General features: G+C 51.9%; 1 protein-coding gene across 1 annotated transcript in view; it reads right to left on the reverse strand.

The window, feature by feature from the left end:
- Positions 1-26,672, reverse strand: part of PCSK4 (proprotein convertase subtilisin/kexin type 4) — a 2,195,633-nt gene that overhangs the window by 248,173 nt on the left and 1,920,788 nt on the right. The window contains exons 13-14 of the mRNA XM_069215864.1: positions 2,227-2,351; positions 1,422-1,541 (exon numbers count right to left, since the gene is read on the reverse strand). Of these exons, the coding sequence (XP_069071965.1) occupies positions 1,422-1,541; positions 2,227-2,351 (245 nt within the window). The remainder of the gene's footprint in view (positions 1-1,421; positions 1,542-2,226; positions 2,352-26,672) is intronic.

A 26,672-nucleotide genomic window follows, 5' to 3' on the forward strand; every position in this document is an offset into this window, starting at 1 on the left:
GGCAGAGCCACAGCCCCCAGCAGGTATCACTGGTATAGGTACAGTGTGAGGGGGACATTGAGTGGGCCGGTGACAGACAACAGCCCCCCGGCGGGGATCACGGGATAGGTACAGTGTGAGGGGGACAGGGAGTGGGCCGGTGACAGAGCCACAGCCCCTGTCAGGGATCACTGGGATAGGTACAGTGTGAGGGGGAGAGGGAGTGGGTCCGGTGACAGACCACAGCCCCCCGGCGGGGATCACGGGGATAGGTTCAGTGTGAGGGGGACAGGGAGTGGGCCGGTGACAGAGCCACAGCCCCCCGGCGGGGAACACAGGGATGGGTCGAGTGTGAGGGGGACAGGGAGTGGGACGGTGGCAGAGCCACAGCCCCCCGGAGGGGATCACGGGGTTAGGTACAGTGTGAGGGGGACAGGGAGTGGGCCTTGTGACAGAGCCACAGCCCCCTGGCGGGGATCACTGGGATAGGTCCAGTGTGAGGGGGACAGGGAGTGGGACGGTGACAGACCACAGCCCCCCGGCGGGGATCATGGGGATAGGTACAGTGTGAGGGGGACAGGGAGTGGGCCGGTGCCAGAGCCACAGCCCCTCGGCGGGGATCACGGGGATAGATACAGTGTGAGGGGGGCAGGAAGTGGGCCGGTGACAGACCACAGCCCCCCGGCAGGGATCAAAGGGATCGGTACAGTGTGAGGGAGACAGGGAGTGGGACGGTGACAGAGCCACACACCCCCGGCGGGGATCACGGGCATAGGTGCAGTGTGAGGGCGACAGGAAGTGGGCCGGTGACAGACCACAGCCCCCTTGCGGGGATCACGGGGATCAGTACAGTGTGAGGGGGACAGGGAGTGTGACGGTGACAGACAACAGCCCCCCCGGCGGGGATCACGGGGATAGGTGCAGTGTGAGAGGGACAGGGAGTGGGACGGTGACAGACCACAGCCCCCTGGTGGGGATCATGGGGATAGGTGCGGTGTGAGGGGGGACAGGGAGTGGGACGGTGGCAGAGGCCCCGCCCCCCAGCAGGTATCACGGGGATAGGTACAGTGTGAGGGGGACAGGGAGTGAGCCGGTGACAGACCACAGCCCCCTGGCGGGGATCACTGGGATAGGTCCAGTGTGAGGGGGACAGGGAGTGGGACGGTGGCAGAGCCCCAGCCCCCCAGCAGGTATCACGGGGATAGGTACAGTGTGAGGGGGCAGGAAGTGGGCTGGTGACAGACCACAGCCCCCTTGCGGGGATCACGGGGATCAGTACAGTGTGAGGGGGACAGGGAGTGTGACGGTGACAGACAACAGCCCCCCCGGGGGGGATCACGGGGATAGGTGCAGTGTGAGAGGGACAGGGAGTGGGCTGGTGATAGCCTAGGGTGCGAGCTCAGAGGAAGCCATGACTTTACCACGCACTGACGCTCACTTACGCACACACATCCCTTCTGGGGTCCACGACAGGCACTTGCTGAGGACGCTCCTGGGGATGACTCGGCCAATCACATCCTCCTCTGTGCCATAGAGCAGCAGGGTGAACCTCTGGAGCAGCCCTGGGAGTAGGGACAGACACATAGCTGTGAGTGGAGGAGGGAAGGATGGGTGTCAGTGAACAGAAGCAGACACAGAGCTGTGAGTGCAGGGCGGGAAGGATGGGTGTCAGGGAACAGAGACAGACACAGAGCTGTGAGTGCAGAAGGGAAGGATGGGTGTCAGTGAAGCAGAGACAGACACAAAGGTGTGAGTGAAGGAGGGACAGCCCAAAAGGGTGTGAATGCTGAGGGAGGGAGGGTGGGAGTCAGTGAAGCTGAGAGAGGCACAGAGATGTGAGTGCAGGAGGGAAGGATGGGTGTCAGTGAAGCAGAGACAGACACAGAGCTGTGAGTGCAGAAGGGAAGGATGGGTGTCTGTGAACAGAGACATACACAAAGGTGTGAGTGAAGGAGGGACAGCCCAAAAGGGTGTGAATGCTGAGGAAGGGAGGGTGGGAGTCAGTGAAGCTGAGAGAGGCACAGAGATGTGAGTGCAGGAGGGGCAGCCATGGTGGGTGTGAATGCTGCGGGAGTGTAGGATGGGTGTCAGTGAAGCAGAGACAGAAACAGTGGTGCCACAGGGACAGCTGGGGTGGTCACGAATACTACATACACTTGCTCCAGCCATCTCTTTGCCCCCTAGACAGAAACCGGCTGCATCATACAATGCACTGCACTCTTAAAAGATGCAAATAGGAAAACCTACCACTGTTGCTGTAATCACCCTTGTTCACCAGTTCCAGGGTCCAGACGCCCTGTGGGTCTTCATCCCAGTTGTGAGTGGTCATGAACACCCAGTCCTTGTAACCACTGGTGCTAGTGTCGTAAGGCCTGGAGCAAAGCAAAATGAAATAGATATCAGTAAAACAGGAGGAAACTCAAGAAACATTTGCTTCCGAAGTTCCCTTGTCAGTGGAGACAAATGATGTTCTCTTAGAGCATGCCAAGTCAGTGCACTGGTGTGAAAAGCCTACCCTAGAAGCGTACAGGGTTTGATGAGACCACATAATACACAGTGGGGTCCAAGAGCAGAAGTGAGCTTTCTTCAGGTTCTAGCATCTTTGTTTTCAAAATCTTACCCGTTAGTACACCTGTTTACCTTGGGCATGAGGGTCTTGCAGGTTCCATATTTGGATACTGAGGTGGGCGTTGCCTTCGTGGACTGCACTGGTTAGGGTAGGCAAGGTGTGGTGTATATTTGCACAGGTACAAGCCTAGACAAACATTCTTAGATGGGGTTAGGTATGAACAAGGCCAAAGCACCCTGGAATCTAATCGGACTCTGGCTGGTCAGCTGATCTCACCAGTAGGAATGGTTATCTAGCCTGTGGAAGTGCAGTACGTTATACTAAACACAACTACCATTGGGAAAGTCATTGAGTTTGGCTTGCAATTTTCAGTGAACTACACTATTGGCTTTGCCAGTGCCTGAACTGCTTCCTCAAAAGTACACAAAGCAATAAGAATATTGTGATGCCCACTGTGTTCTGTTATCATGTGGACTGGAGCAGTGTGATGTCAATGCATGCTGAGTCACACAATGTGGCAGTCATCTTGAAAATTTAGAAAGCAAAGGGCCTGATTTTGAGTTTGGTGGATGGGTTTACTGTCACAAGCGTGACAGATATGAAAATGAACTACTTACCTGTAGTTGCAGTTATCTATTATTGGTATCTTTCATAGATTCACATGTTTGAATCACTCCCCATCATCGAAGTTGGAGTCCCACAGTATCATAGTAAAGCAGAAGGTAATAACTATAATAGGCCATAATAACAGTAGGCATCAGGCATCAGTTTAGTAGCCTATCTATGTCCTTTATAAAAGAGGACCAAACTAGAACTATGACTAATCAGGTACCCTCTAGGGTTCTTTAAACTTGGGGGGCCTCAAGTAATCCCAGGGGGGTGCACTAAACTCTGGCAAACAACGCTTTGTTTTGGGCTGAACAAAACAAGCATCAGTAAACCGCTTTGTAATAGGCCATCAACAACATGTTTTGCCACTTATATATATATTTGCCACTTTAGTTAAACGCCTACCTGGAGTGTTATGCCCTTCCAGGTCTTGGTAAGTGGGCCTTTGTTAGGGCTAAGTGATTTTCTTTTATTCTAAGGTACCTACCGTCAGTCTACATGTCATAAGTACATGCAACAGTAAGACTATTTCTCACCTTGTCCTCTTGTAGTCACCTAGAAAAGGATAACATGTAGAGGTGATTACACAAATATAAACATACAAGTAAAACAGACTCCCCATCTGGTGAATCACACTATGCTCGTCAAAAGTTCAAAACACAAAATTCAGTGCTGCACAGCTGAATGCTTATACTGAGCAGTGAATGCACAGCAAACTGGACACCTCTACTTTAAGTGTCTCACTTTCTGCAACAGTCAGGCACAGGCATCATCAGTCACTAGAGAGTGAAGCCTTGCCTGTAGTAACACAATGTGAAAATTCTGAAAATCAATCTGTGTTGTCTTATAAGAAAGGTAATCGGCCCTTGACCCTTTACTTGTTCTTTGTGCACTCATCCATCATGTGTGGAGTGTCTCATAGTGTTTGAGCACTCACATCTTATATTTATATGATGTCCTACAGGGATTTAAAGTACCCAATATTCACATTCAGTTGTTTTGAATACCCAGGAAATTAGATATTATGCTGTATCACTTCCTATTCTCCCAAAAGCAAGTCTTCCAACTCCATATGGTCCTATTCAGGAGGAGCTGCTTCATGCTGTGTCATTAATATATCACTCAATCAGTCGAGCCCCCAGTAGTAATAAATAGTATTTCTGCTGCCACATCATCTATGCCTAGACATGAAATGTATAATCTAGAACAGTAGTTTCTAAAAAGTGCATTTGTGAAAAAAACATCTGTGATAGATGGAGTAACCACATGAAAGGCCCTTTCAAAATGGGTGTTACATGGCTTGGGAGGGATTGCCTCCTCAAGACACCGGTATGCTCATAAGGGCACATTTTGTGCCCACCTTGCATAAACCGTTTTGCACCAGTCTAGGGACTCCCAAACCCTGCTCTGGCGCACGACTGGACAATGAAAAGGAGACTGACCACACCCCGGTCCATCACCACCCCAGGGGTGGTGCCCAGAGCTCCTCCAGGTGGCCATTTGATTCTGCCATCTTGACTCCAACGTGGGCAGAGGCCCATGGGAGCATCTGAGTGGCAAAGGTCAGGCAGGTGACGGCACAACCCCCTCCTGATAGGTGGTCAACCTGCTAGGTGACCAATCCCCCTGCCTGGGCTATTTAGGGTCTCCCTCTCACGTGGGTCCCCAGATTTGACAAGCAGGAATTCATCTTCTGGCCACTGGGACTGCAACTGGACCCTCCAGGAACCGACCCGACTGTAGGAGGCTGGCCAGGTTTGCAGTGGGTACCTTGGGTACTTACACCTTATACAAGGCCCAGGTATCCCTTATTAGTGAAGTAGTAGAGTTCTAGCAGCTTAGGCTGATAGAGGTAGCTATAGCAGAGCAGCCAAGCCTGACTAGGAGACATGCAAAGCTCCTGCAATACGACTTATAGTCACACAGTACTTATACACAAGTAAAGACAATACTCAGTTTAAGGAAATGCCTCCTTGGCATGGTTACCCCCTGACTTTTTGCCTTTGCTGATGCCAAGTTATGATTTGAAAGTGTGCTGAGACCTGCTAACCAGGCCCCAGCACCAGTGTTATTTCCATAAACTGTACCTTTCTCTCCACAATTGGCACAACCCTGGCACCCAGGTAAGTCCCTTGTAACTGGTACCCCTGGTACCAAGGGCCCTAATGCCAGGGAAGGTCTCTAAGGGCTGCAGCATGTCTTATGCCACCCTGGCGACCCCTCACTGAGCACATGCAAACTGCTTGCCAGCTTGTGTTTGCTGGTGGGGAGAAAATTACTACATCGACATGGCACTCCCCTCAGAATGCCATGCCAACCTCACACTGCCTATGGCATAGATAAGTCACCCCTCTAGCAGGCCTTACAGCCCTAAGGCAGGGTGCACTATACCACAGGTGAGGGCATAGGTGCATGAGCACTATGCCCCTACAGTGTCTAAGCAAAACCTTAGACACTGTAAGTGCAGGGTAGCCATAAGAGTATATGGTCTGGGAATCTGTCATCCACAAACTCCACAGCACCATAATGGCTACACTGAAAACTGGGAAGTTTGGTATCAACTTCTCAGCACAATAAATGCACACTGATGCCAGTGTACATTTTATTGTGAAATACACCCAGAGGGCATCTTAGAGATGTCCCCTGAAAACATACCCGACTTCCAGTGTGGGCTGACTAGTTTTTGCCAGCCTGCCACACACCAGACATGTTGCTGGCCACATGGGGAGAGTGCCTTTGTCACTCTGTGGCCAGGAACAAAGCCTGTACTGGGTGGAGGTGCTTCTCACCTCCCCCTGCAGGAACTGTAACACCTGGTGGTGAGCCTCAAAGGCTCACCCCCTTTGTTACAGCGCCACAGGGCATCCCAGCTAGTGGAGATGCCCGCCCCTCCGGCCACTGCCCCCACTTTTGGTGGCAAGGCTGGAGGAGATAATGAGAAAAACAAGGAGGAATCACCCCCTGTAGGAGGCTGGCCTGGCTTGTAGTGGGACCCAGAGGTACTTACACCTTGTGCCAGGTCCAGTTATCCCTTATTAGTGTAGAAAAGGTGTTTCTAGCAGCTTAGGTTGATAGAAAGTAGCTATGGCAAAGCAGCTTAGGCTGAACTAGGAGACATGTAAAGCTCCTACTATACCACTGGTGTCATATGCACAATATCATAAGAAAACACAATACTCAGAGGCCCATATTTATACTTTTTGACGCAAAACTGCGCTAACGCAGTTTTGCATCAAAAAAATTAGCGCCGGCTAACGCCATTCTGAAGCGCCATGCGGGCGCCGTATTTATTGAATGATGTTAGCCGGCGTTAGCCGCCGGCGCCGTCTGGTGTGCGTTAAAAAAAACGACGTACACCAGGCAGCGCCGGCATAGGGGAAAATGGAGCTTGGGCGTCAAGAAATGGGGCAAGTCAGGTTGAGGCAATTTTTTCGCCTCAACCCGATTTGCGCCATTTTTTTTCACTCCCAACCCCCATAGAAATGACTCCTGTCTTAGCAAAGACTGGAGTCATGCCCCCTTGCCCAATGGCCATGCCCAGGGGACTTCTGTCCCCTGGGCATGGTCATTGGGCATAGTGGCATGTAGGGGGGCACAAATCAGGCCCCCCATGCCACAATTTTTTTTTTTTTAAAACACTTACCTGAACTTACCCTAATGTCCTTGGGATGGGTCCCTCCATCCTTGGGTGTCCTCCTGGGGTGGGCAAGAGTGACAGGGGGTGTCCCTGGGGGCATGGGAGGGCACCTCTGGGCTCCTTCAGAGCCCACAGGTCCCTTAACGCCTGCCTTTTGCAGGCGCTAAAAAACGGCGCAAAAGCGGCCGTACGTCATATTTTTTGACCCGCCCACTCCCGGGCGTGAATTTTGCCCGGGAGTATAAATCCGACGCACATGCCTCGGAGTCGATTTTTTAGACGTGAACGCCTACCTTGCATCTCATTAACGCAAAGTAGGTGTCCACGCTAAAAAATGACGCAAACTCCATGGACTTTGGCGCTAGACGCATCTAACGCCAAAGTATAAATATGGAGTTAGTTTTGCGTCGAAATTGCGTCAAAAAAAACGACGCAATTCCGGCGCAAACGGAGTATAAATATGCCCCAGAGTTACTAAAAATATAGGTACTTTATTTTTATGACAATATGCCAAAAGTATCTCAGTGAGTACCCTCAGTATGAGGATAAGATATATACACAAAATATATGTACACAAACCGAAATTAGGTAAGTAATAGCAAGAAAAGTAATGCAAACAGTGTAGAATTACAATAGATTGCAATAGGAACACATAGGTATAGGGGCAACACAAACCATATACTCCAAAAGTGGAATGCGAACCACAAATGGACCCCAGACCTATGTGAGCTTTTAGAGGGTCGCTGGGACTGTAAGAAAACAGTGAGGGTTAGAAAAATAGCCCACCCCAAGACCCTGAAAAGTAGGTGTAAAGTGCACCTACTACCCCCAGAGAGCACAGAAGTCGTGATAGGGGGATTCTGCAGGAAGAACAAACACCAGCAATGCAACAACAGTGGATTTCAGGACCTGAGTACCTGTAAGACAAGGGGACCAAGTCCAATAGTCGCGACAGTGTCGAGAGTGGGCAGGAGCCCAAGAAATGCCAGCTGAGGGTGCAAGGAAGCTGCCACCTGTTGGAAGAAGCTTGGTGTTCTGCAAGAACGAAGAGGACTAGGAACTTCCCCTTTGGAGGATGGATGTCCCGCGTCGTGAAGAAGCTTGCAGAGGTGTTCACACGCAGAAAGACTGCAAACAAGCCTTGCTAGCTGCAAGGGTAGCGGTAGAGGTTTTTGGGTGCTGCTGTGGCCCAGGAGGGACCAGGATGTCGCCACTTGGAGGAGGTGACAGGGGGGGCGCCCAGCAACTCAGGGAGCCCTCACAAAAGCAGGCAGCACCAGCAGAAGTACCTGAACAGGCACTGGGAAGAAGAGTGAACCAGAGTCCACACGAAGTCACAAAAGGGAGTCCCACGATGCTGGAGGACAACTCAGAAGGTAGTGCACTGCAGGAAGGAGTGATGGTGACCCAGGCTTGGCTGTGCATGAAGGAAATCCTGGAAGAGTGCACAGGAGCCGGAGCAGCTGCAAATCATGCAGTACCCAGCAATGCAGTCTAGTGCTGGGAGGCAAGGACTTACCTCCACCAAACTTGGACTGAAGAGTCACTAGACTGTGGGAGTCACTTGGACAGAGTTGCTGAGTTCCAGGGACTACGCTCGTCGTGCTGAGAGGGGACACAGAGGACCAGTGATGCAGTCTTTTGGTGCCTGCGTTAGCAGGGGGAAGATTCCGTCGACCCACAGGAGATTTCTTCAGAGCTCCTGGTGCAGAAAGGAGGCAGGCTACCCCCAGATCATGCACCACCTGGAAACAGTTGAGAAAGACGGCAGGATGAAGCGCTACAAGGTTGCTAGTATTCGTCTTGCTACTTTGTTGCGGTTTTGCAGGCGTCCTGAGCAGTCAGCGGTTGATCCTTTGGCAGAAGGTGAAGAGGGAGATGCAGAGGAACTCTGGTGAGCTCTTGCATTCATTATCTGGTGAGATCCCTAAAGCAGAGACCCTAAAGAGCCAGAAAAGGAGGTTTGGCTACCTAGGAAGGAGGATTGGCTACCAAGAGAGGTAAGAGCCTATCAGAAGGAGCCTCTGACGTCACCTGCTGGCACTGGCCACTCAGAGCAGTCCAGTGTGCCACAAACACCTCTGTTTCCAAGATGGCAGAGGTCTGGGACACACTGGAGGAGCTCTGGGCACCTCCCCTGGGAGGTGCAGGTCAGGGGAGTGGTCATTCCCCTTTCCTTTGTCCAGTTTCACGCCAGAGCAGGGCTGGTGGATCCCTGAACCGGTGTAGACTGGCTTATGCAGAGATGGGCACCATCTGTGCCCATCAAAGCATTTCCAGAGGCTGGGGGAAACTACTCCTCCCCAGCCTCACACCTATTTATAAAGGATAGAGGGTGTTACACCCTCTCTCAGAGGAAGTCCTTTGTTCTGCCATCCTGGGTCAGGGCTGCCTGGACCCCAGGAGGGCAGAAACCTGTCTGAGACTTTGGCAACATCAGCAGCTGCAGTGGAGACCCCGGAAAGGCAGTTTGGCAGTACCCGGGATCTGTGCTAGAGACCCGGGGAATCAGGGAATTGCCTCCCCAATGCCAGAATGGCATTAGGGTGACAATTCCATGATCTTAGACATGTTACATGGCCATGTTCGGAGTTACCATTGTGACGCTGTACATAGGTGGTGACCTATGTACAGTGCATGCGTGCAATGGTGTCCCCGCACTCACAAAGTCCGGGGAATTTGCCGTGGACGATGTGGGGGCACCTTGGCTAGTGCCAGGGTGCCCACACACTAAGTAACTTTGCACCCAACCTTTACCAGGTGAAGGTTAGACATATAGGTGACTTATAAGTTACTTAAGTGCAGTGGTAAATGGCTGTGAAATAACCTGGATGTTATTTCACTCAGGCTGCACTGGCAGGCCGGTGTAAGAATTGTCAGAGCTCCCTATGGGTGACAAAAGAAATGCTGCAGCCCATAGGGTTCTCCTGGAACCCCAATACCTTGGTTACCTCAGTACCATATACTAGGGAATTATAAGGGTGTTCCAGTATGCCAATATGAATGGTGAAATTGGTCACTAGCCTTTTAGTGACAATTTGTACAGAGAGAGCATAACCACTGAGGTTCTGGTTAGCAGAGCCTCAGTGAGACAGTTAGGCATCACACAGGGAACACATACATATAGGTTACAAACTTATGAGCACTGGGGTCCTGGCTAGCAGGGTCCCAGTGACACATAACAAACATACTGAAAACATAGGGTTTTCACTATGAGCACTGGGCCCTGGCTAGCAGGATCCCAGTGAGACAGTGGAAACACCCTGACATACACTCACAAACAGGCCAAAAGTGGCGGTAACAAGGCTAGAAAGAGGCTACTTTCTCACAAGCACCTACCAGGGGAGGTGCCCAAAGCTCCTTCAGTGTGTCCCAGACCTCTGCCATCTTGGATGCAGAGATGTGAGGGCACAATGGACAGCTCTGAGTGGCCAGTGCCAGCAGGTGACGTCAGAGACCCTTCCTGATAGGTGCTTACCTTTCTCTGTAGCCAATCCTCCTCTGTGGGCTTTTTAGGGTCTCTCCTGTGGGCATCTCACCAGATAACGAATGCAAGAGCTCACCAGAGTTCCTCTGCACTTGCCTCTTCGACTTCTGCCAAGGATCGACCGCTGAATCCTCCAGGACGCCTGCAAAACTGCAACAAAGTAGCAAGAAGACTACCAGTGACATTGTAGCGCCTAATCCTGCTGGCTTTCTCGACTGTTTCCTGGTGGTGCGTGCTCTGGGGACTGTCTGCGTTCACCCTGAACTGGAAGCCACGAGGAAATCTCCTGTGGGTCGACGGAATCTTCCCCCTGTTCCAGCTGGCACCAAACTTCAGCGTCACCGGTACTCTGGGACCCCTCTCATCCTGACGAGCGTGGCCCCTGGAACACAGGTGGTGGACCCAAGTGACCAAGACTGTCCAGTGGTCCAACTGTCCAAATTTGGAGGAGGTAAGTCCTCGCCTCCCCTCCCCAGACAGTAATCCTATGTACTCCATGAACTGCAGCTGCTAGGGCTTCTGTGTACTTTTGCAAGGAATCCTTCGTGCACAGCCTAGCCCAGGTCCCCAGCACTCCATCCTGCATTGCTGCCACTGGACACTCAGAGGCCTCCATTGTGCCCTCACACCTCTGGATTCAAGATGGCAGAAGTCTGGGACACGCTGGAGGAGCTCTGGGCACCACCCCTTGGGTGGTGATGGACAGGGGAGTAGTCACTCCCCTTTACTTTGGTATGGGGGGACAATTCCATGATCTTAGACATGTTACATGGCCATGTTCGGAGTTACCATTGTGAAGCAACATATAGGTATTGACCGATATGTATTGCACGCGTGTAATGGTCTCCCGGCACTCACAAAGTCTGGGGAATTTGCCCTGAACGATGTGGGGACACCTTGGCTAGTGCCAGGGTGCCCACACACTAAGTAACTTTGCACCCAACCTTCACCAGGTGAAGGTTAGACATATAGGTGACTTATAAGTTACTGAAGTGCAGTGGTAAATGGCTGTGAAATAACGTGGCAAAAGAAATGCTGCAGCCCATAGGGATCTCCTGGAACCCCAATACTCTGGGTACCTCAGTACCATATACTAGGGAATTATATGGGTGTACCAGTATGCCAATGTGAATCGGTCAATTTAGTCACTAGCCTGTTAGTGACAAATTTGGAAAGCAGAGAGAGCATAACCACTGAGGTTCTGGTTAGCAGAGCCCCAGTGAGACAGTTAGTCATCACACAGGGAACACATACAGGGCACATACTTATGAGCACTGGGGCCCTGGCTGGCAGGGTCCCAGTGACACATAGACTAAAACAACATAAATACAGTGAAATATGGGGGTAACATGCCAGGCAAGATGGTACTTTGCTACAATCAGGCCCACAAAAATCCTCTGGGGGTAGTGGGTCCAAATCCCCTTCAAACAATCAGAAAAAGCCTTGGTGTTATTTATGTAAAGTAAAAGGCCATTCGGCAAGTGATTCCACTTATCCAAAGAAAAACACCAAACCTCCCACCATCACAACCCCAACTGCAACCTCTAGTGTCCCTAGTAATAGCAGTGGTGGTGGGAAGTTTACTACTAATAGCCAATCCAAGGGTGTAGATGGGGTCGCTATTGGCAGTGTAGTTGGGGTTGGTCTTGTTAGGGAGACCACAGAGGCTGTTTTAGTCTCTGATGGTGGCATTGACTTTGCCACCTTGGTTGCTTGTCCCCTTAATATGGTTAAGTACAAGCAACTACCCCTAATCAATGGTGCTGAAGTTGAGGCCTACAGGGACATAGGAGCCAGTGTAACTATGGTGATAGAAAAACTGGTCCACCCTGATCAACACCTACTTGGTCAGCAGTACCAAGTGACTGATGCTCATAACAACACTCTTAGCCACCCCATGGCTGTTGTGAATCACAACTGGGGTGGTGGGGTGTTAAATGTCCAGAGAAAGTTGTGGTAGCCAATGAATTACCTGTAGATTGCTTACTGGGCAATGATTTGGAAACATCAGCTTGGGCAGAAGTGGAGTTGGCAGCTCATGCAGCAATGCTGGGCATTCCTGGGCATATTTTTGCTTTGACAAGGGCTCAGGCCAAGAAGCAAAAAGGACAGGGAAACTTGGATCCTGGAACAATGGACCAAGTGCTCCCAAAAGCTAGGGATAGAAAGGGTAAATCCCTGCCCACTATTCCTCCCGCTACAGAAGATTCCCCTTTTGAGGAAGAGGAATCATCTCCCTGGGCAGAACCTACACCAGAGGAGCTGGCAGCAAACACTGCTGAGCTTTTGGGTGCAGGGGGGCCTGCCAGGAAAGAGCTGATTGTGACACAGCAAACGTGTTCCACTTTAGAGGGTTTAAGACAGCAAACAGTAGAATGGGGGTGTCAGCGATAGCCATAGGGTGTACTGGGAAGACAACCTCTTGTACACAGAGTCAAGGGACCCTAAACCTGGAGCTGCCAGGAGATTGGTCATTCCCTTGCAGTACAGAGAGTTTCTTCTGACCCTGGCACATGACATTTGTTTGGTTGGGCATTTGGGCCAGACGAAAACTTGGGAAAGACTTGCCCCCTTGTTTCATTGGCCTCATATGTCAGAGGACACAAAAGAGTTTTGTCACTTTTGTGTGACCTGCCAAGCCAGTGGCAAGACTGGTGGCACTCCAAAGGCCCCTCTAATTCCACTTCCAGTGGTTGGGGTGCCCTTTGAAAGGGTAGGGGTTGACATAGTTGGCCCCTTGACCCTCCAACAGGTTAAGGCAATAGATGTATCTTGGTGGTAGTGGACCATGCCACAAGATACCCTGAAGCCACCACCTTAAGGGCCACTACAGCTCCTGCAGTGGCAAAGGCCCTCCTGGGAATCTTTTCCAGGGTGGGTTTTCCTAAGGAAGTGGTGTCAGACAGAGCTAGCAACTTCATGTCTGCATACCTAAAAGCTATGTGGAAGGAGTGTGGTGCAATCTATAAGTTCACTACCCCTTACCATCCACAAACAAATGGTCTGGTTGAGAGGTTTAATAAAACTCTAAAAGGTATGATAATGGGACTCCCTGAAAAACTCAGGAGGAGATGGGATGTCCTGTTACCTTGCCTCCTTTTTGCTTGCAGGGAGGTACCCCAAAAAGGAGTGGGCTTCAGCCCCTTTGAACTCCTCTTTGGGCACCCTGTAAGAGGTCCACTTGCTCTTGTGAAGGAGGGTTGGGAACAACCTTTAAAAGCTCCTAAACAGGATATAGTAGACTATGTACTTGGCCTAAGATCCAGAATGGCTGAGTATATGAAAAAGGTCAGTAAAAAGCTTCAGGCGAGCCAGGAGCTGCAAAAGTAATGGCATGACCAGAAGGCTGTCCTGACTCAGTACCACCCAGGACAGAAGGTGTGAGTATTGGAGCCTGTGGCCGCAAGAGCCCTCCAAGACAAATGGAGTGGACCCCATCTAATTGTTGTAAAGAAGGGTGAGGTTACCTATTTGGTAGCCTTTGGCACTGCCAGGAGTCCCCTTAGGGTGCTCCATGTAAACCGCCTAACCCCTACTATGACAGGGCTCATCCCACCCTGCTCCACACCAGATAAATGCCATCCCATATGGTGAAATGGTAAGGGCAAGACGCAATTGTAGTAGAACTGAAGATTTCAATACATGTATACAAGACATGGGGCAACGCTTTATTCAAAGAGGTTACCATACACAGGTGATTCAAAGTGCCACACGAAAGGTTAGCAAAATCATGGAGAAATAAGGATAAACATAGAGATAGGGTTGCTATAGTCATGGACTATTCGATATCCTCCTACATATTGAGGAGATCTTTGACGCGACATTGGAATATCCTGAGACAGGATGAGACATTGGCTGACTTCATATCAAATAGGCCAGATATTACATTTCGTAAAGGGAAATCATTAATGAGTTTTTTGTGTGCGAGTTATCCCCGACAAACAAATATATATAACTGGTTAACAGATAGGAGTAGGGGATTTCACAAATGTGGCCAATGTGGGGTATGTAATTGGGCTTGGCACGCCAAGAAGGAGTTTACGGATCATGATGGTCACCAGTTAAAAATATTATCCAACATTTCTTGCTTGACACCGTATGTTATCTATATAATATTATGCAATTTTTAACGGATGTATGTGGGAAGCACAATTCGCCCCTTAAAAGTAAGAATTGGAGAACATCTGAGAGCCATCAGACAAGAGGATGCAAGATATCCTATAGTGCAACATTTACAGTTGTGTTATAAATCTAATGTGAGGAAAAATCTCAATTTTTTTGGGAATTGAACATTTACCTGTAGATCCCAGGGTTGGAAACAGAGAATTGCAATTGAGGAGAAGGGAAGCAATGTGGATCATGAAATTAAGGGCGGTTGAAAAGGGTCTTAACACTGACCCAGAACTGGAATATGTTTTAGGTACTTAATCATATTAATGTTCACATATTAATTTGTGTTTACTATATATTTCCTAAACATTATAATATTAATTGATTGTATTATAGCATATGGGAGGTCCTCAGCACCAATGTGCAAGTATACATGTCTATAAACCTACATATTTAGTTTTGATGGGAAACATATGGTTAATTCTGTATAAGGGAAATAGTGTAATATCATTGAATTTTCATTATAGCAGTTCCTTTTAGATTGATAATCTTAATTAGATTTTATTCCATTTATTAGGAACAGCTAATAACACTTGAAAAGTAAATGCATTAGGCACAGAATTATACTATAATGAGTTAAGGTCCATATGTAGCTATATTACCGTTATAACATAATTTTCGGTATACACAGCACTTTTAAGATGGCAGACATAAAATGGGGCTGACTTGTTTAGTCCTATCTTTATCTCCATAGTCATGAGTGGAGATTTATAGGGGGGATAGAAAACGGACTAAAGAATAGCTGAACGAGCGTACTCGCGAAGGATAGGACTTGCGGTAATGAGGTAAGTTTGTTTTGTTCGACAACCAGGTTTATAAAGGTGCGGCGCATACAATATTTATCAAGCACCTAGGCAAGAGACAAGCTTACTATTTTCTAAGAAAGATAATTATACGGGCCGCATATATCGATAGAGCAGCACTTTGTCAATACGTTTGCGGTAAAAGCCGCAATGTACTTACGAGTTGTTTGCGGCTAGAGCCATTTGTGTTGTACACGAGGAACTGGTTCATATCCCTGACACTTTGGTGGTCATTACAACCCTGGCGGACGGTGTTAAAGCGGCGGTAAGACCGCCAACAGGCCGGCGGTAAAAATTTGGGAATTACGACAGTGGCGGAAACCGCCAACAAAGACAGCCACTTTAACACTCCGACCGCCACGGCGGTACAAACAAACAGCTCGGCGGTCACCGCCAGCAGACAGGCGGAGGACAATGTACCGCCCACACTATTATGACAGGCCAATCCGCCACCTTTTCTGGGGCGGATTCACTGTGGATAAAAACACAGCGGAAACAGGAATTTAGAAGGAAAAACGCTCACCTCTACACACTCCAAGAGGAAGAAGGACACCATGGAGCCTGAACTCCATATTCTTCCTGCGATAGTCTTCCTGCTCCTGTACCAGGCGCACCAACGCCGGTGGCGAAGACCACGGTGAGTACTGCACCTACGACACAGGGGAGGGGGGAGGCAAAAAACAGTGACACAAACATGCAACACCCCCACCCACACCCACTACAACACACACACCAATGCATATCTATACATTACAGTTACACCCCTCAACCCCCCCGGAAGATTGCAAAGACAAAAGGAAATGAGTGTAACCATTGTAATATATCAAAATTCAGTAAGCAAAAATATACATATATACACTATTAACAAAATATACACCAAGATTAGTTGTCCAGGTATTGCACCATCTATAGTCCGTGGACCACTGGGCCTAAAATGCATGGGCGAGGCCCACACACGATACCAGATCAAAACAGAGAGAACAATGCAGGGGCATCAGATAGAATTACAACAGGCACCTCAGGGGGAAGGGAAGGGGGGGCACCTCAGCCGGATGAGTGCGCGACGCCAGATCCACGAGGGGCCTCCATGCCTATTGATGTATCCTGGGGAGTGCAAAGCCACAGTCTCTCAAGTCTCTACAGTGGGTGGCTTGCCCACTGCTGCATCCTGGGGAGTGCAAAGCCACAGTCTCTCAATTCTCTACAGTGGGTGGCTTGCCACTGTTCAATCCTGGGGAGTGCAAAGCCACAGTCTCTCAAGTCTCTACAGTGGGTGGATTGCCCACTGTTACATCCTGGGGAGTGCAAAGCCACAGTCCCTCAAGTCTCTACAGTGGGTGGATTGCCCACTGCTGCATCCAGGGGAGTGCAAAGCCACAGTCTCTCAAGTGGATAACAGTCTCCACTGGTTCTGGAGGGGGCTTGGTGCCCAGAGTGCTTCATCCTGCCAAGGACAGACGTAGTGGATGCATGTCTCCACTGGTTCTGGAGGGGGACTGGTGCCCAGAGTGCTTCATCCTGCCAAGGACAGACGTAGTGGATGCATGTCTCCACTGGTTCTGGAGGGGGACTGGTGCCCAGAGTACATCACTCACCCCGTGACGGTCCCTGTTGCGTCAGTGCCCCTGCCGCTCATAGGCTAGCGGTGCTTGAGTTGGCGGTGCTTGCCCTGTTCAGCGGTGCTTGAGTTGGCGGTCCTTGCCCTGTTCAACGGTGCTTGCCCTGTTCAGCGGTGCTTGAGTTGGCGGTCCTTGCCCTGTTCAGCGGTGCTTGCACTGTTCAGCGGTGCTTGACTTGGTGGTGCTTGCCCTGTTCAGCGGTGCTTGACTTGGCGGTCCTTGCCCTGTTCAGCGGTGCTTGCCCTGTTCAGCAGTGCTTGACTTGGCGGTGCTTGCCCTGTTCAGCGGTGCTTGACTTGGCGGTGCTTGCCCTGTTCAGCGGTGCTTGACTTGGCAGTCCTTGCCCTGTTCAGCGGTGCTTGCCCTGTTCAGCGGTGCTTGACTTGGCGGTGCTTGCCCTGTTCAGCGGTGCTTGACTTGGCGGTCCTTGCCCTGTTCAGTGGTGCTTGCCCTGTTCAGCGGTGCTTGAGTTGGCGGTCCTTGCCCTGTTCATCGGTGCTTGCCCTGTTCAGCGGTGCTTGACTTGGCTGTGCTCGCCCTGTTCAGCAGTGCTTGACTTGGCGGTCCTTGCCCTGTTCAGCGGTGCTTGCCCTGTTCAGCGGTGCTTGACTTGGCGGTCCTTGCCCTGTTCAGCGGTCCTTGCCCTGTTCAGCGGTTCTTGCCCTGTTCAGCGGTACTTGACTTGGCGGTCCTTCATTGCCCAGCTGGGCTGGGGCTGGCGGTCCTTCATTTGTCAGCTGGGCTGTGGCTGGTGGGGGCCTCCTGGGCAGCTGGGCTGTGGCTGGCTGGGCAGCTGGGCTGTGGCTGGAGGGGCCCTCCTGGGCAGCTGGGCTGTGGCTGGCGGGGCCCTCCTGGGCAGCTGGGCTGTGGCTTGGGGTGTCCTCCTGGGAAGCTGGGCTATGGCTGGCGGGGTCCTCCTGGGCAGCGACAATGGGGCTGGCGGTGGCCTCCTGGGCAGCGACGATGGGGCTGGCGGTGGCCTCCTGGACAGCGACGATGGGGCTGGCGGGGCCCTCCTGGCCAGCGGGGATGATGGCGGTCTGCTCCGCCGTGCTGCTCCTCCCAGACTTGCCGGGTTTCTTCTGGCCCTTCCCCACCTTGGGAGGAGTCACAGCTGAGTCCACATTCCCCCCGGGACCCCTGGGAACGGCTTTGGTGGCTGGAGTCTTCCCCCTCTCCCGCCGGGCACTTGCCAACTTCTGGTGCTTCACAGAGGGGGGACTGGCTGTGCTGTGGCTCCATGACACACTGGCTCTCTTGGTGGCCGGTGCACTCCACATACCTGTGACAACAGGCACCACTGGTCCCGGAGATTTTGTGGCTGAGGTGCTAGTTCGGGACCTATGAGTTGGTGGGGGGGGGGTTGGAAATAGGTTAAGGGTGGACAGGAAAAGTTCTTTGGAGACACTGGGACGGGTAGCTGGAGGGGGTTTGGGAGTGGAGGAAGAGGTGGTGGTTGTAGGAGGTGTACGTTTTGTGGCTTTGGATGCAGGTGCATGCGCTGGAGGCTGTTGTGAGGTGGATGTATGTTGGGTGGGTGTGTGCCTGCGTTTGTGTATCTTCGGATGGGGCGTCACAGACACACTGGGAGAGGACACAGGGGATGTGTGAATGGTAGTGGGGGTGGTGACTGCACGTGAGTGGGTGTGGTGGTGGGTGTGCTGGTGCGGGACGTAGTGGCTGTAGAGGTAGTGCATGCAGGTGTGAGTGTAGACAAGACTGGGAGGGAGGAGGGAGACAACGAGGAGGGGGACACAGTGGAGGGAGTGGATGTTGATGTGTCTGTATGTGTGTGATTCTTGCGTGAGTGCCTGTGGGATGTGTGGTGCTTATGTTTGCCTGAGCTTCCCTTGTGTGGTGAGGTGTGTGCAGGCTGGTCTGATGGTGTGCTTGGGATAGGCAGAGGTACAGGGGATTGGGTCTGGGTGGAGAAAGTTGGAGGGGGGAGGCTAGACACAGGACAATGGCTGCCATCAGTGCTGAGGCCAGAGTTTGAAAGGTTCGGTGAAGGGCCGCCTGACCAGAATGAATGCCCTCCAGGAATGCATTGGTTTGTTGCAACTCCCTTTCTACACCCTGGATGGCATTCAAAATGGTAGACTGCCCAACAATGAGGGACCTGAGGAGGTCAATGGCCTCCTCACTGAGGGCAGCACAGGTGACAGGGGCAGGGGCTGAGGTGCCTGGGGCGAAGGAGATGCCCACCCTCCTGGGTGAGCGGGCACGGGGCGAAGGCTGAGGGGCTGCTGGGAGGGCGGTGCTGGTAGGGGGGTGGCGGCTGTACCTGTAGAAGTGGGGGGCACAGATGTTGCCGCCACCACAAGGGAGCTCCCATCGGAGGACGAGTCCGTGTTGCTGGTTTCAGCTCCTGTCACCGCCATGGTGCTCCCCTCGCCCTCCGTCCCACTGGTGTATTCAGAGTCCGTAGTGTGGTCCTCCATGGCCATGTGGGATGCAGCTCTCTCATCCTCTGGTGCCACTGCTACTCCGCCTGATGATGCTAATGCACACAAGAACAGGGATACCGCAAAAAAGGGGGGGAAACAGAAGAAAGACATGTTGAGTGCATGGCTTACAGCTACCGTTGGCGGACAAGACAGACCCAGAAGCCCCCTGCACTACGTCGCACTGTTGGGCTCTACAGTGCAATTCCTGGGAAATGGCCTACAAGGCTATGGACGACATATGCACATATAGATGACAGAGGTGCATGAATAGCTGTACTTGGCACTCTACAGAGGTGGGGTGGGGGGCCACAGGGCCATGCCTTACGAAGGGGCCTAGCCTACTGAACTCGCCCTGGCCTAGGGAAACCCACATCCCTCCTCCCCCACCCAGACCCCTCCACTGCGCGCAAAGTCAGCTGAATGAGAGTGTACTCACCCCCTTGTGTCTGCTGTGATGCCCTCAAGCGCCCATCCAACTCCGGGTAGGCCACCGCCAGGATCCTGAACATCAGGGGGGTCATGGTTCGACGGGCACACCTCCCACGTTGGGAGGCCATCCCCAGCTGAGCCTCCGCCGTCTTCGTGCTCCAGCGGCGAATGTCCTCCCATCTTTTCGGGCAGTGGGTGCTCCGTCTGTGGTGGACCCCCAGGGTCCGGACGTCCTTGGCGATGGCACGCCAAATATCCTTCTTCTGGTGGCCGCTGACCTACATGAAATGTACAGGGGAAGAAGAGAAGTCATTACCAACTGCGCCGTCAAAGTGAGTGGCCCCCATCCCTACCCTTGCGATGTGGCAAATGCACCCACTGTCTTTCATGCACGCAGAACTCTGCCCCCTTCCCTCTTACAACCAGCATTCTCCACACAGGCATAGCCCATACAACATGCTCCCTGTCTACATACCTGTTGGTCTGGAGGACCGTAGAGTAGCGTGTACTGGGGGAGGACCCCGTCCACGAGCTTCTCCAACTCCTCTGCAGTGAAGGCAGGGGCCCTTTCCCCAGACGCACGAGCCATTGTCTCTTCCAGACCGAGGTCACAGCAGCACTTGCAGTGTAGATCCTCTCCTGTCGAAGATCAGGTATTGAGTGATTGAACAGATAGAAAATGGCGGTCACGTCTGTGGCGGTCACGTCCGTGGCGGTGCGTACCATCACCGCCGGCGTACATCGTCATTGGCTCCTGGGACCCACAGGGTCCAATGTTAACTAATGCAGCATTGCGCCTGGTCTTCGACCGCCTAGCGCCACGGTGTACAACGCCAGCGCAGTTACCTCACATCCCATTGTCCCACTTTAGAGGTCAGGCAGCCGCCATTTCAGGGGCCCACATGCCCTAATTACCAACTGCGTCACACAGACCTAGGCCTTGTCGCACAACACAAATACAGGCCACATTTTGTGTATGAATGGTGTTCTGTGTAGACTGTGGGTACATACCTCTGAGTTGTTTGACTCTGTGGTCGCTGTTGTCATTCCTAGGCACCGTCTGCTGGGACATGTGAGGAGATGGCGGAATCCTCCGGTGTACCGACTGCTGGTGGACCTGTCGACAATGGAAGAAAGACATTTGATCGTCACCTACAGGTTTGACCGTGCCACAATCCAGGAACTGTGTGCTCAGTTGGAGCCTGACCTGATGTCAGCAATCCGCCATCCCACAGGGATCCCCCCTCAAGTGCAGGTGCTATCAGTGCTCCATTTCCTTGCAAGTGGGTCATTTCAAACAACAGTGGCCATAGCATCAGGGATGTCCCAGCGTATGTTTTCCAACATGTTGTCCAGAGTGTTGTCTGCCCTGCTGAAACACATGCGGAGCTATATCGTTTTCCCTCAGGTGGAGGATTTGCCTACAGTTAAAGGTGACTTCTATGCCCTTGGACATATCCCCAACATCATAGGTGCCATTGATGGGACCCATGTAGCTCTGGTCCCCCCCCACAGGAGTGAACAGGTGTACAGGAACCGGAAGAGTTAGCATTCGATGAATGTACAGATGGTATGTTTGGCAGACCAGTACATCTCCCAGGTAAATGCTATGTTCCCTGGCTCTGTGCATGACGCCTACATCCTGTGGAATAGCAGCATCCCTTATGTGATGGGTCAACTCCAGAGGCACCGGGTGTGGCTATTAGGGGACTCTGGTTACCCCAACCTGTCATGGCTACTGACCCCAGTGAGGAATCCCAGGACCAGGGCAGAGAAACGCTACAATGAGGCCCATGGGCGGACTAGGAGGGTGATCAAACGGACCTTCGGCCTCCTGATGGCCAGATTCAGGTGCCTGCATATGACAGGTGGATCCCTATTCTACTCACCAAAGGTGTGCCAGATCATCGTGGCCTTCGGTATGCTTCACAACTTGGCTTTGCGATGACAGGTGCCTTTTCTGCAGGAGGATGATCCAGATGACGGTGTTGTGGCAGCTGTGGAGCCTGTGGACAGTGATGAGGAGGAAGCAGAGGAAGAAGACATTGACAACAGGGACTCAGTTATCCAGCAATATTTCCAGTGACACACAGGTGAGAACACATTCCTGTCTACTACAAGTACTTTCACACTTCTACCTCTATCCTGTCTGTCGATTTCAACCAGTATATGGTAACTGAGTTGTACATTTCCCTTACGGTTTCACATGTGTGATTTCCAACGTGTGTCATCTGCTTAGATTCCTCATGGACTTGAGATGTGTGACATAGGTATGTTGACATTACTATTTCCTGAACATTTTGTCACTGTAATTGCTAATACACTATTTCGAAATCACAGACAGACTCCAGATCCTTTTGTGCTTTAGGTGTGTTTATTTAAATGCTCAATATTGGAGGGGGTAGTGAAATGGTGAGGGGTGATGGCGGAGGAATGTCCATGGCAGAGTCAAGTCTATTAGTCTCACAGGTGCATTGCCCATATGGGCATAGGAAGTGGAGCTGGGGCAGTTTCAATATGGACAGGGTGACAAAGTGGGACGACAATCAGGGTGGTCTCATTTCTTGGCGGGGGTCTTGGCATCGTGCTCTGTCTTGTTCCTGGATCTCAGGGACCGTTTGCGGGGTGGTTCTCCGTCTGCAGGGGGTGGGGTGCTGGTGTGGTGGTCCTGTGGCGGTGCCTCCTGTCCACTAGCGCCAGCGGAGGTGTTGGGCAGTTCATTGTCCATGCTAGTGTCAGGGGCCCCTTGTAGTGCCAAAGTGTCCCTCCTGATGTTGAGTACTTCCTTCAGCACCCCTACGATGGTGCCCAGGGCGGAGCTGATGGTTCTGAGTTCCTCCCTGAACCCCAAATACTGTTCCTCCTGCATGCGCTGGGTCTCCTGAAACTTGGCCAGTACCGTTGCCATCGTCTCCTGGGAGTGGTGGTATGCTCCCATGATGGAGGAGAAGGCCTCGTGGAGAGTGGGTTCCCTTGGCCTGTCCGCCCCGTCGCACAGCAGCCCTCCCAGCTCCCCTGTGTTCCTGGGCCTCTGTCCCCTGGACCGTGTGCCTACTGCCCCCAGGTCCCTGTTGTTGTTGGGGTGGTGGGTTATCCTGGGTTCCCTGTAGTGGTGGACACACAGAAGATTGACGTGTCCTGGGGATGGAGGTATGGGCCCGCTGGGTGGGTGCTGTGCTGGTGTTTCCAGAGGGGGGAAGGTCTGTGGTGGCTTGTGCCTGTGTGAGGGGAACCGACTGTCCTGAGGCCCACGATGGTCCGGGCTGGTCATCTAGATCCAGGTGGATAGAGGTGCTGTCATCACTGTGGGCCTCTTCTGTGGGTGGAGTGGAGATGTCTGGACCCTCCTGTCTGGTGACATTGGGTAGTGGTCCTGCAGGGGTGGAAAGGCATGATTATTGCATCTGTGTGTGTCATGGTGTGCAATGGGTGGGTTACCCTGTACCCCAGGGCTGGCATTCCTGTGTGGGGGCTTGTGTGATGATGGTTTAGGGAGGTGTATGGGTATGTGCAGTGGGCATGCTTTAGTGATGGGTGTCCATGCATTGGTGTTGCATGCAGGGCTTGGTGTTGGGGTGTGTGGTTTGTGATATTGGTACATTTGTGAGGAGTTGGAGTGATAGGGGTGGGGGTATGTGATAGCATGCAGGTAGGGTGGGGGATTTGGTAGTTAAAGGTTTGACTTACCAGAGTCCATTCCTCCACCGACTCCTGCGAGGCCCTCAGGATGCAGAATCGCCAAGACCTGCTCCTCCCATGTTGTTAGTTGTGGGTGAGGAGGTGGGGGTCCGCCGCCAGTCCGCTGAACTGCCTGGTGGTGTCTTGAGACCACGGAACACACCTTCCCCCGTAGGTCGTTCCACCTCTTCCTGATGTCCTCCCGATTTCTTGGGTGTTGTCCCACTGCGTTGACCCTGTCGACTATTCTTCGCCATAGCTCCATCTTCCTTGTGTAGGAAGCTAGCCTGGCTTGTAGTGGGTACCAAGGGGTACTTACACTCTGTACCAGGACCAGTTATCCCTTATTAGTGGAGAAGAGGTGTTTCTAGCAGCTTAGGCTGATAGAAGGTAGCTATGGAGAGCAGCTTAGGCTGAACTAGGAGACATGCAAAGCTCCTACTATACCACTGGTGTCATATTCACAATATCATAAGAAAACACAATACACAGATATACTAAAAATAAAGGTACTTTATTTTTATGACAATATGCCAAAAGTATCTCAGTGAGTACCCTCAGTATGAGGATAGCAAATATACACAGGATATATGTACACAATACCAAAAATATGCAGTAATAGCAAAAGGAAGTAATGCAAGCAATGTACAGTCAAAATAGACTGCAATGAGAGCACATAGGTATAGGGGCAACACAAACCATATACTCCAAAAGTGGAATGCGAACCACGAATGGACCCCAAACCTATGTGAGCTTGTAGAGGGTTGCTGGGACTGTAAGAAAACAGTGAGGGTTAGAAAAATAGCCCACCCCAAGACCCTGAAAAGTAGGTGTAAAGTGCACCTAAGTTCCCCAGAGAGCACAGAAGTCGTGATAGGGGAGTTCTGCAAGGAAGACCAACACCAGCAATGCAACAACTATGGATTTCCGGACGAGAGTACCTGGGAACAAGGGGACCAAGTCCAAGAGTCGCGACAAAGTCGAGATTGGGCAGATGCCCAGGAAATGCCAGCTGAGGGTGCAAAGAAGCTGCCACTGGATGGTAGAAGCTGTGGATTTCTGCAAGAACGAAGAGGACTAGGAACTTCGCCTTTGGAGGATGGCTGTCCCACGTCGTGAAGAAGCTTGCAGAGGTGTTCCCACGCAGAAAGACCGCAAACAAGCCTTGCTAGCTGCAAGGGTCGCGGTTAGGGTTTTTGGATGCTGCTGTGGCCCAGGAGGGACCAGGATGTTGGCAATTGCGTGTGGAGACAGAGGGGGCGCACAGCAAGGTAGGGAGCCCTCACAGAAGCAGGCAACACCCGCAGAAGTGCCGGAACAGGCACTATGAAGAAGAGTGAACCGGAGCTCACCCGAAGTCACAAAAGGGGATCCCACGACGCCGGAGGACAACTCAGGAGGTTGTGCACTGCAGGTTTGAGAGTTGAGGACCAAGGCTTGGCTGTACACAAAGGAAATCCTGGAAGAGTGCACAGGAGCCGGCGCAGCTGCAAATCACGCAGTACCCAGCAATGCAGTCTAGCGTGGGGAGGCAAGGACTTACCTCCACCAAACTTGGACTGAAGAGTCACTGGACTGGGAGTCACTTGGACAGAGTTGCTGAGTTCCAGGGACCACGCTCTTCGGGCTGAGAGGGGACCCAGAGGACCGGTGATGCAGTTCTTTTGGTGCCTGCTGTTGCAGGGGGAGGATTCCGTCGTCCCACGGGAGATTTCTTCGGAGCTTCTAGTGCAGAGAGGAGGCAGACTACCCCCAGAGCATGCACCACCAGGAAAACAGTTGAGAAGGCGACAGGATCAGCGATACAAGGTTGCAGTAGTCGTCTTAGCTACTTTGTTGCGGTTTTGCAGGCTTCCTGAGCAGTCAGCGGTCGATTCCTTGGCAGAAGGTGAAGAGAGAGATGCAGAGGAACTCTGATGAGCTCTTGCATTCGTTATCTAAAGAATTCCCCAAAGCAGAGACCCTAAATAGCCAGAAAAGGAGGTTTGGCTACCTAGGAAGGAGGATAGGCTAGCAAGACAGGTAAGAGCCTATCAGAAGGGGTCTCTGATGTCACCTGCTGGCACTGGCCACTCAGAGCAGTCCAGTGTGCCAGCAGCACCTCTGTTTCCAAGATGGCAGAGGTCTGGAGCACACTGGAGGAGCTCTGGGCACCTCCCCTGGGAGGTGCAGGTCAGGGGAGTGGTCACTCCCCTTTCCTTTGTCCAGTTTCGCGCCAGAGCAGGGCTGGGGGATCCCTGAACCGGTGTAGACTGGCTTATGCAGTGATGGGCACCATCTGTGCCCATCAAAGCATTTCCAGAGGCTGGGGGAGGCTACTCCTCCCCAGCCCTGACACCTTTTTCCAAAGGGAGAGGGTGTAACACCCTCTCTCTGAGGAGGTCCTTTGTTCTGCCTTCCTGGGCCAGGCCTGGCTGGACCCCAGGAGGGCAGAAACCTGTCTGAGGGGTTGGCAGCAGCTGCAGTGAAACCCCGGGAAAGGCAGTTTGGCAGTACCCGGGTCTGTGCTAGAGACTCGGGGGATGATAGAATTGTCTCCCCAATGCCAGGATGGCATTGGGGTGGCAATTCCATGATCTTAGACATGTTACATGGCCATGTTCGGAGTTACCATTGTGACGCTGTACATAGGTAGTGACCTATGTATAGTGCACGCTTGTAATGGTGTCCCCGCACTGACAAAGTCCGGGGAATTTGCCCTGAACGATGTGGGGGCACCTTGGCTAGTGCCAGGGTGCCCACACACTAAGTAACTTAGCACCCAACCTTTACCAGGTAAAGGTTAGACATATTGGTGACTTATAAGTTACTTAAGTGCAGTGGTAAATGGCTGTGAAATAACGTGGATGTTATTTCACTCAGGCTGCAGTGGCAGGCCTGTGTAAGAATTGTCAGAGCTCCCTATGGGTGACAAAAGAAATGCTGCAGCCCATAGGGTTCTCCTGGAACCCCAATACCCTGGGTACCTCAGTACAATATACTAGGGAATTATAAGGGTGTTCCAGTATGCCAATATGAATTGGTGAAATTGGTCACTAGCCTGTTAGTGACAATTTGTACAGAGAGAGCATAACGACTGAGGTTCTGGTTAGCAGAGCCTCAGTGAGACAGTTAGGCATCACACAGGGAACACATACATATAGGTTACAAACGTATGAGCACTGGGGTCCTGGCTAGCAGGGTCCCAGTGACACATAACAAACATACTGAAAACATAGGGTTTTCACTATGAGCACTGGGCCCTG

The sequence above is a fragment of the Pleurodeles waltl genome, chromosome 12 (genome assembly GCF_031143425.1).
Source record: "Pleurodeles waltl isolate 20211129_DDA chromosome 12, aPleWal1.hap1.20221129, whole genome shotgun sequence".
NCBI classification, from domain to species: Eukaryota; Metazoa; Chordata; class Amphibia; order Caudata; family Salamandridae; genus Pleurodeles; species Pleurodeles waltl.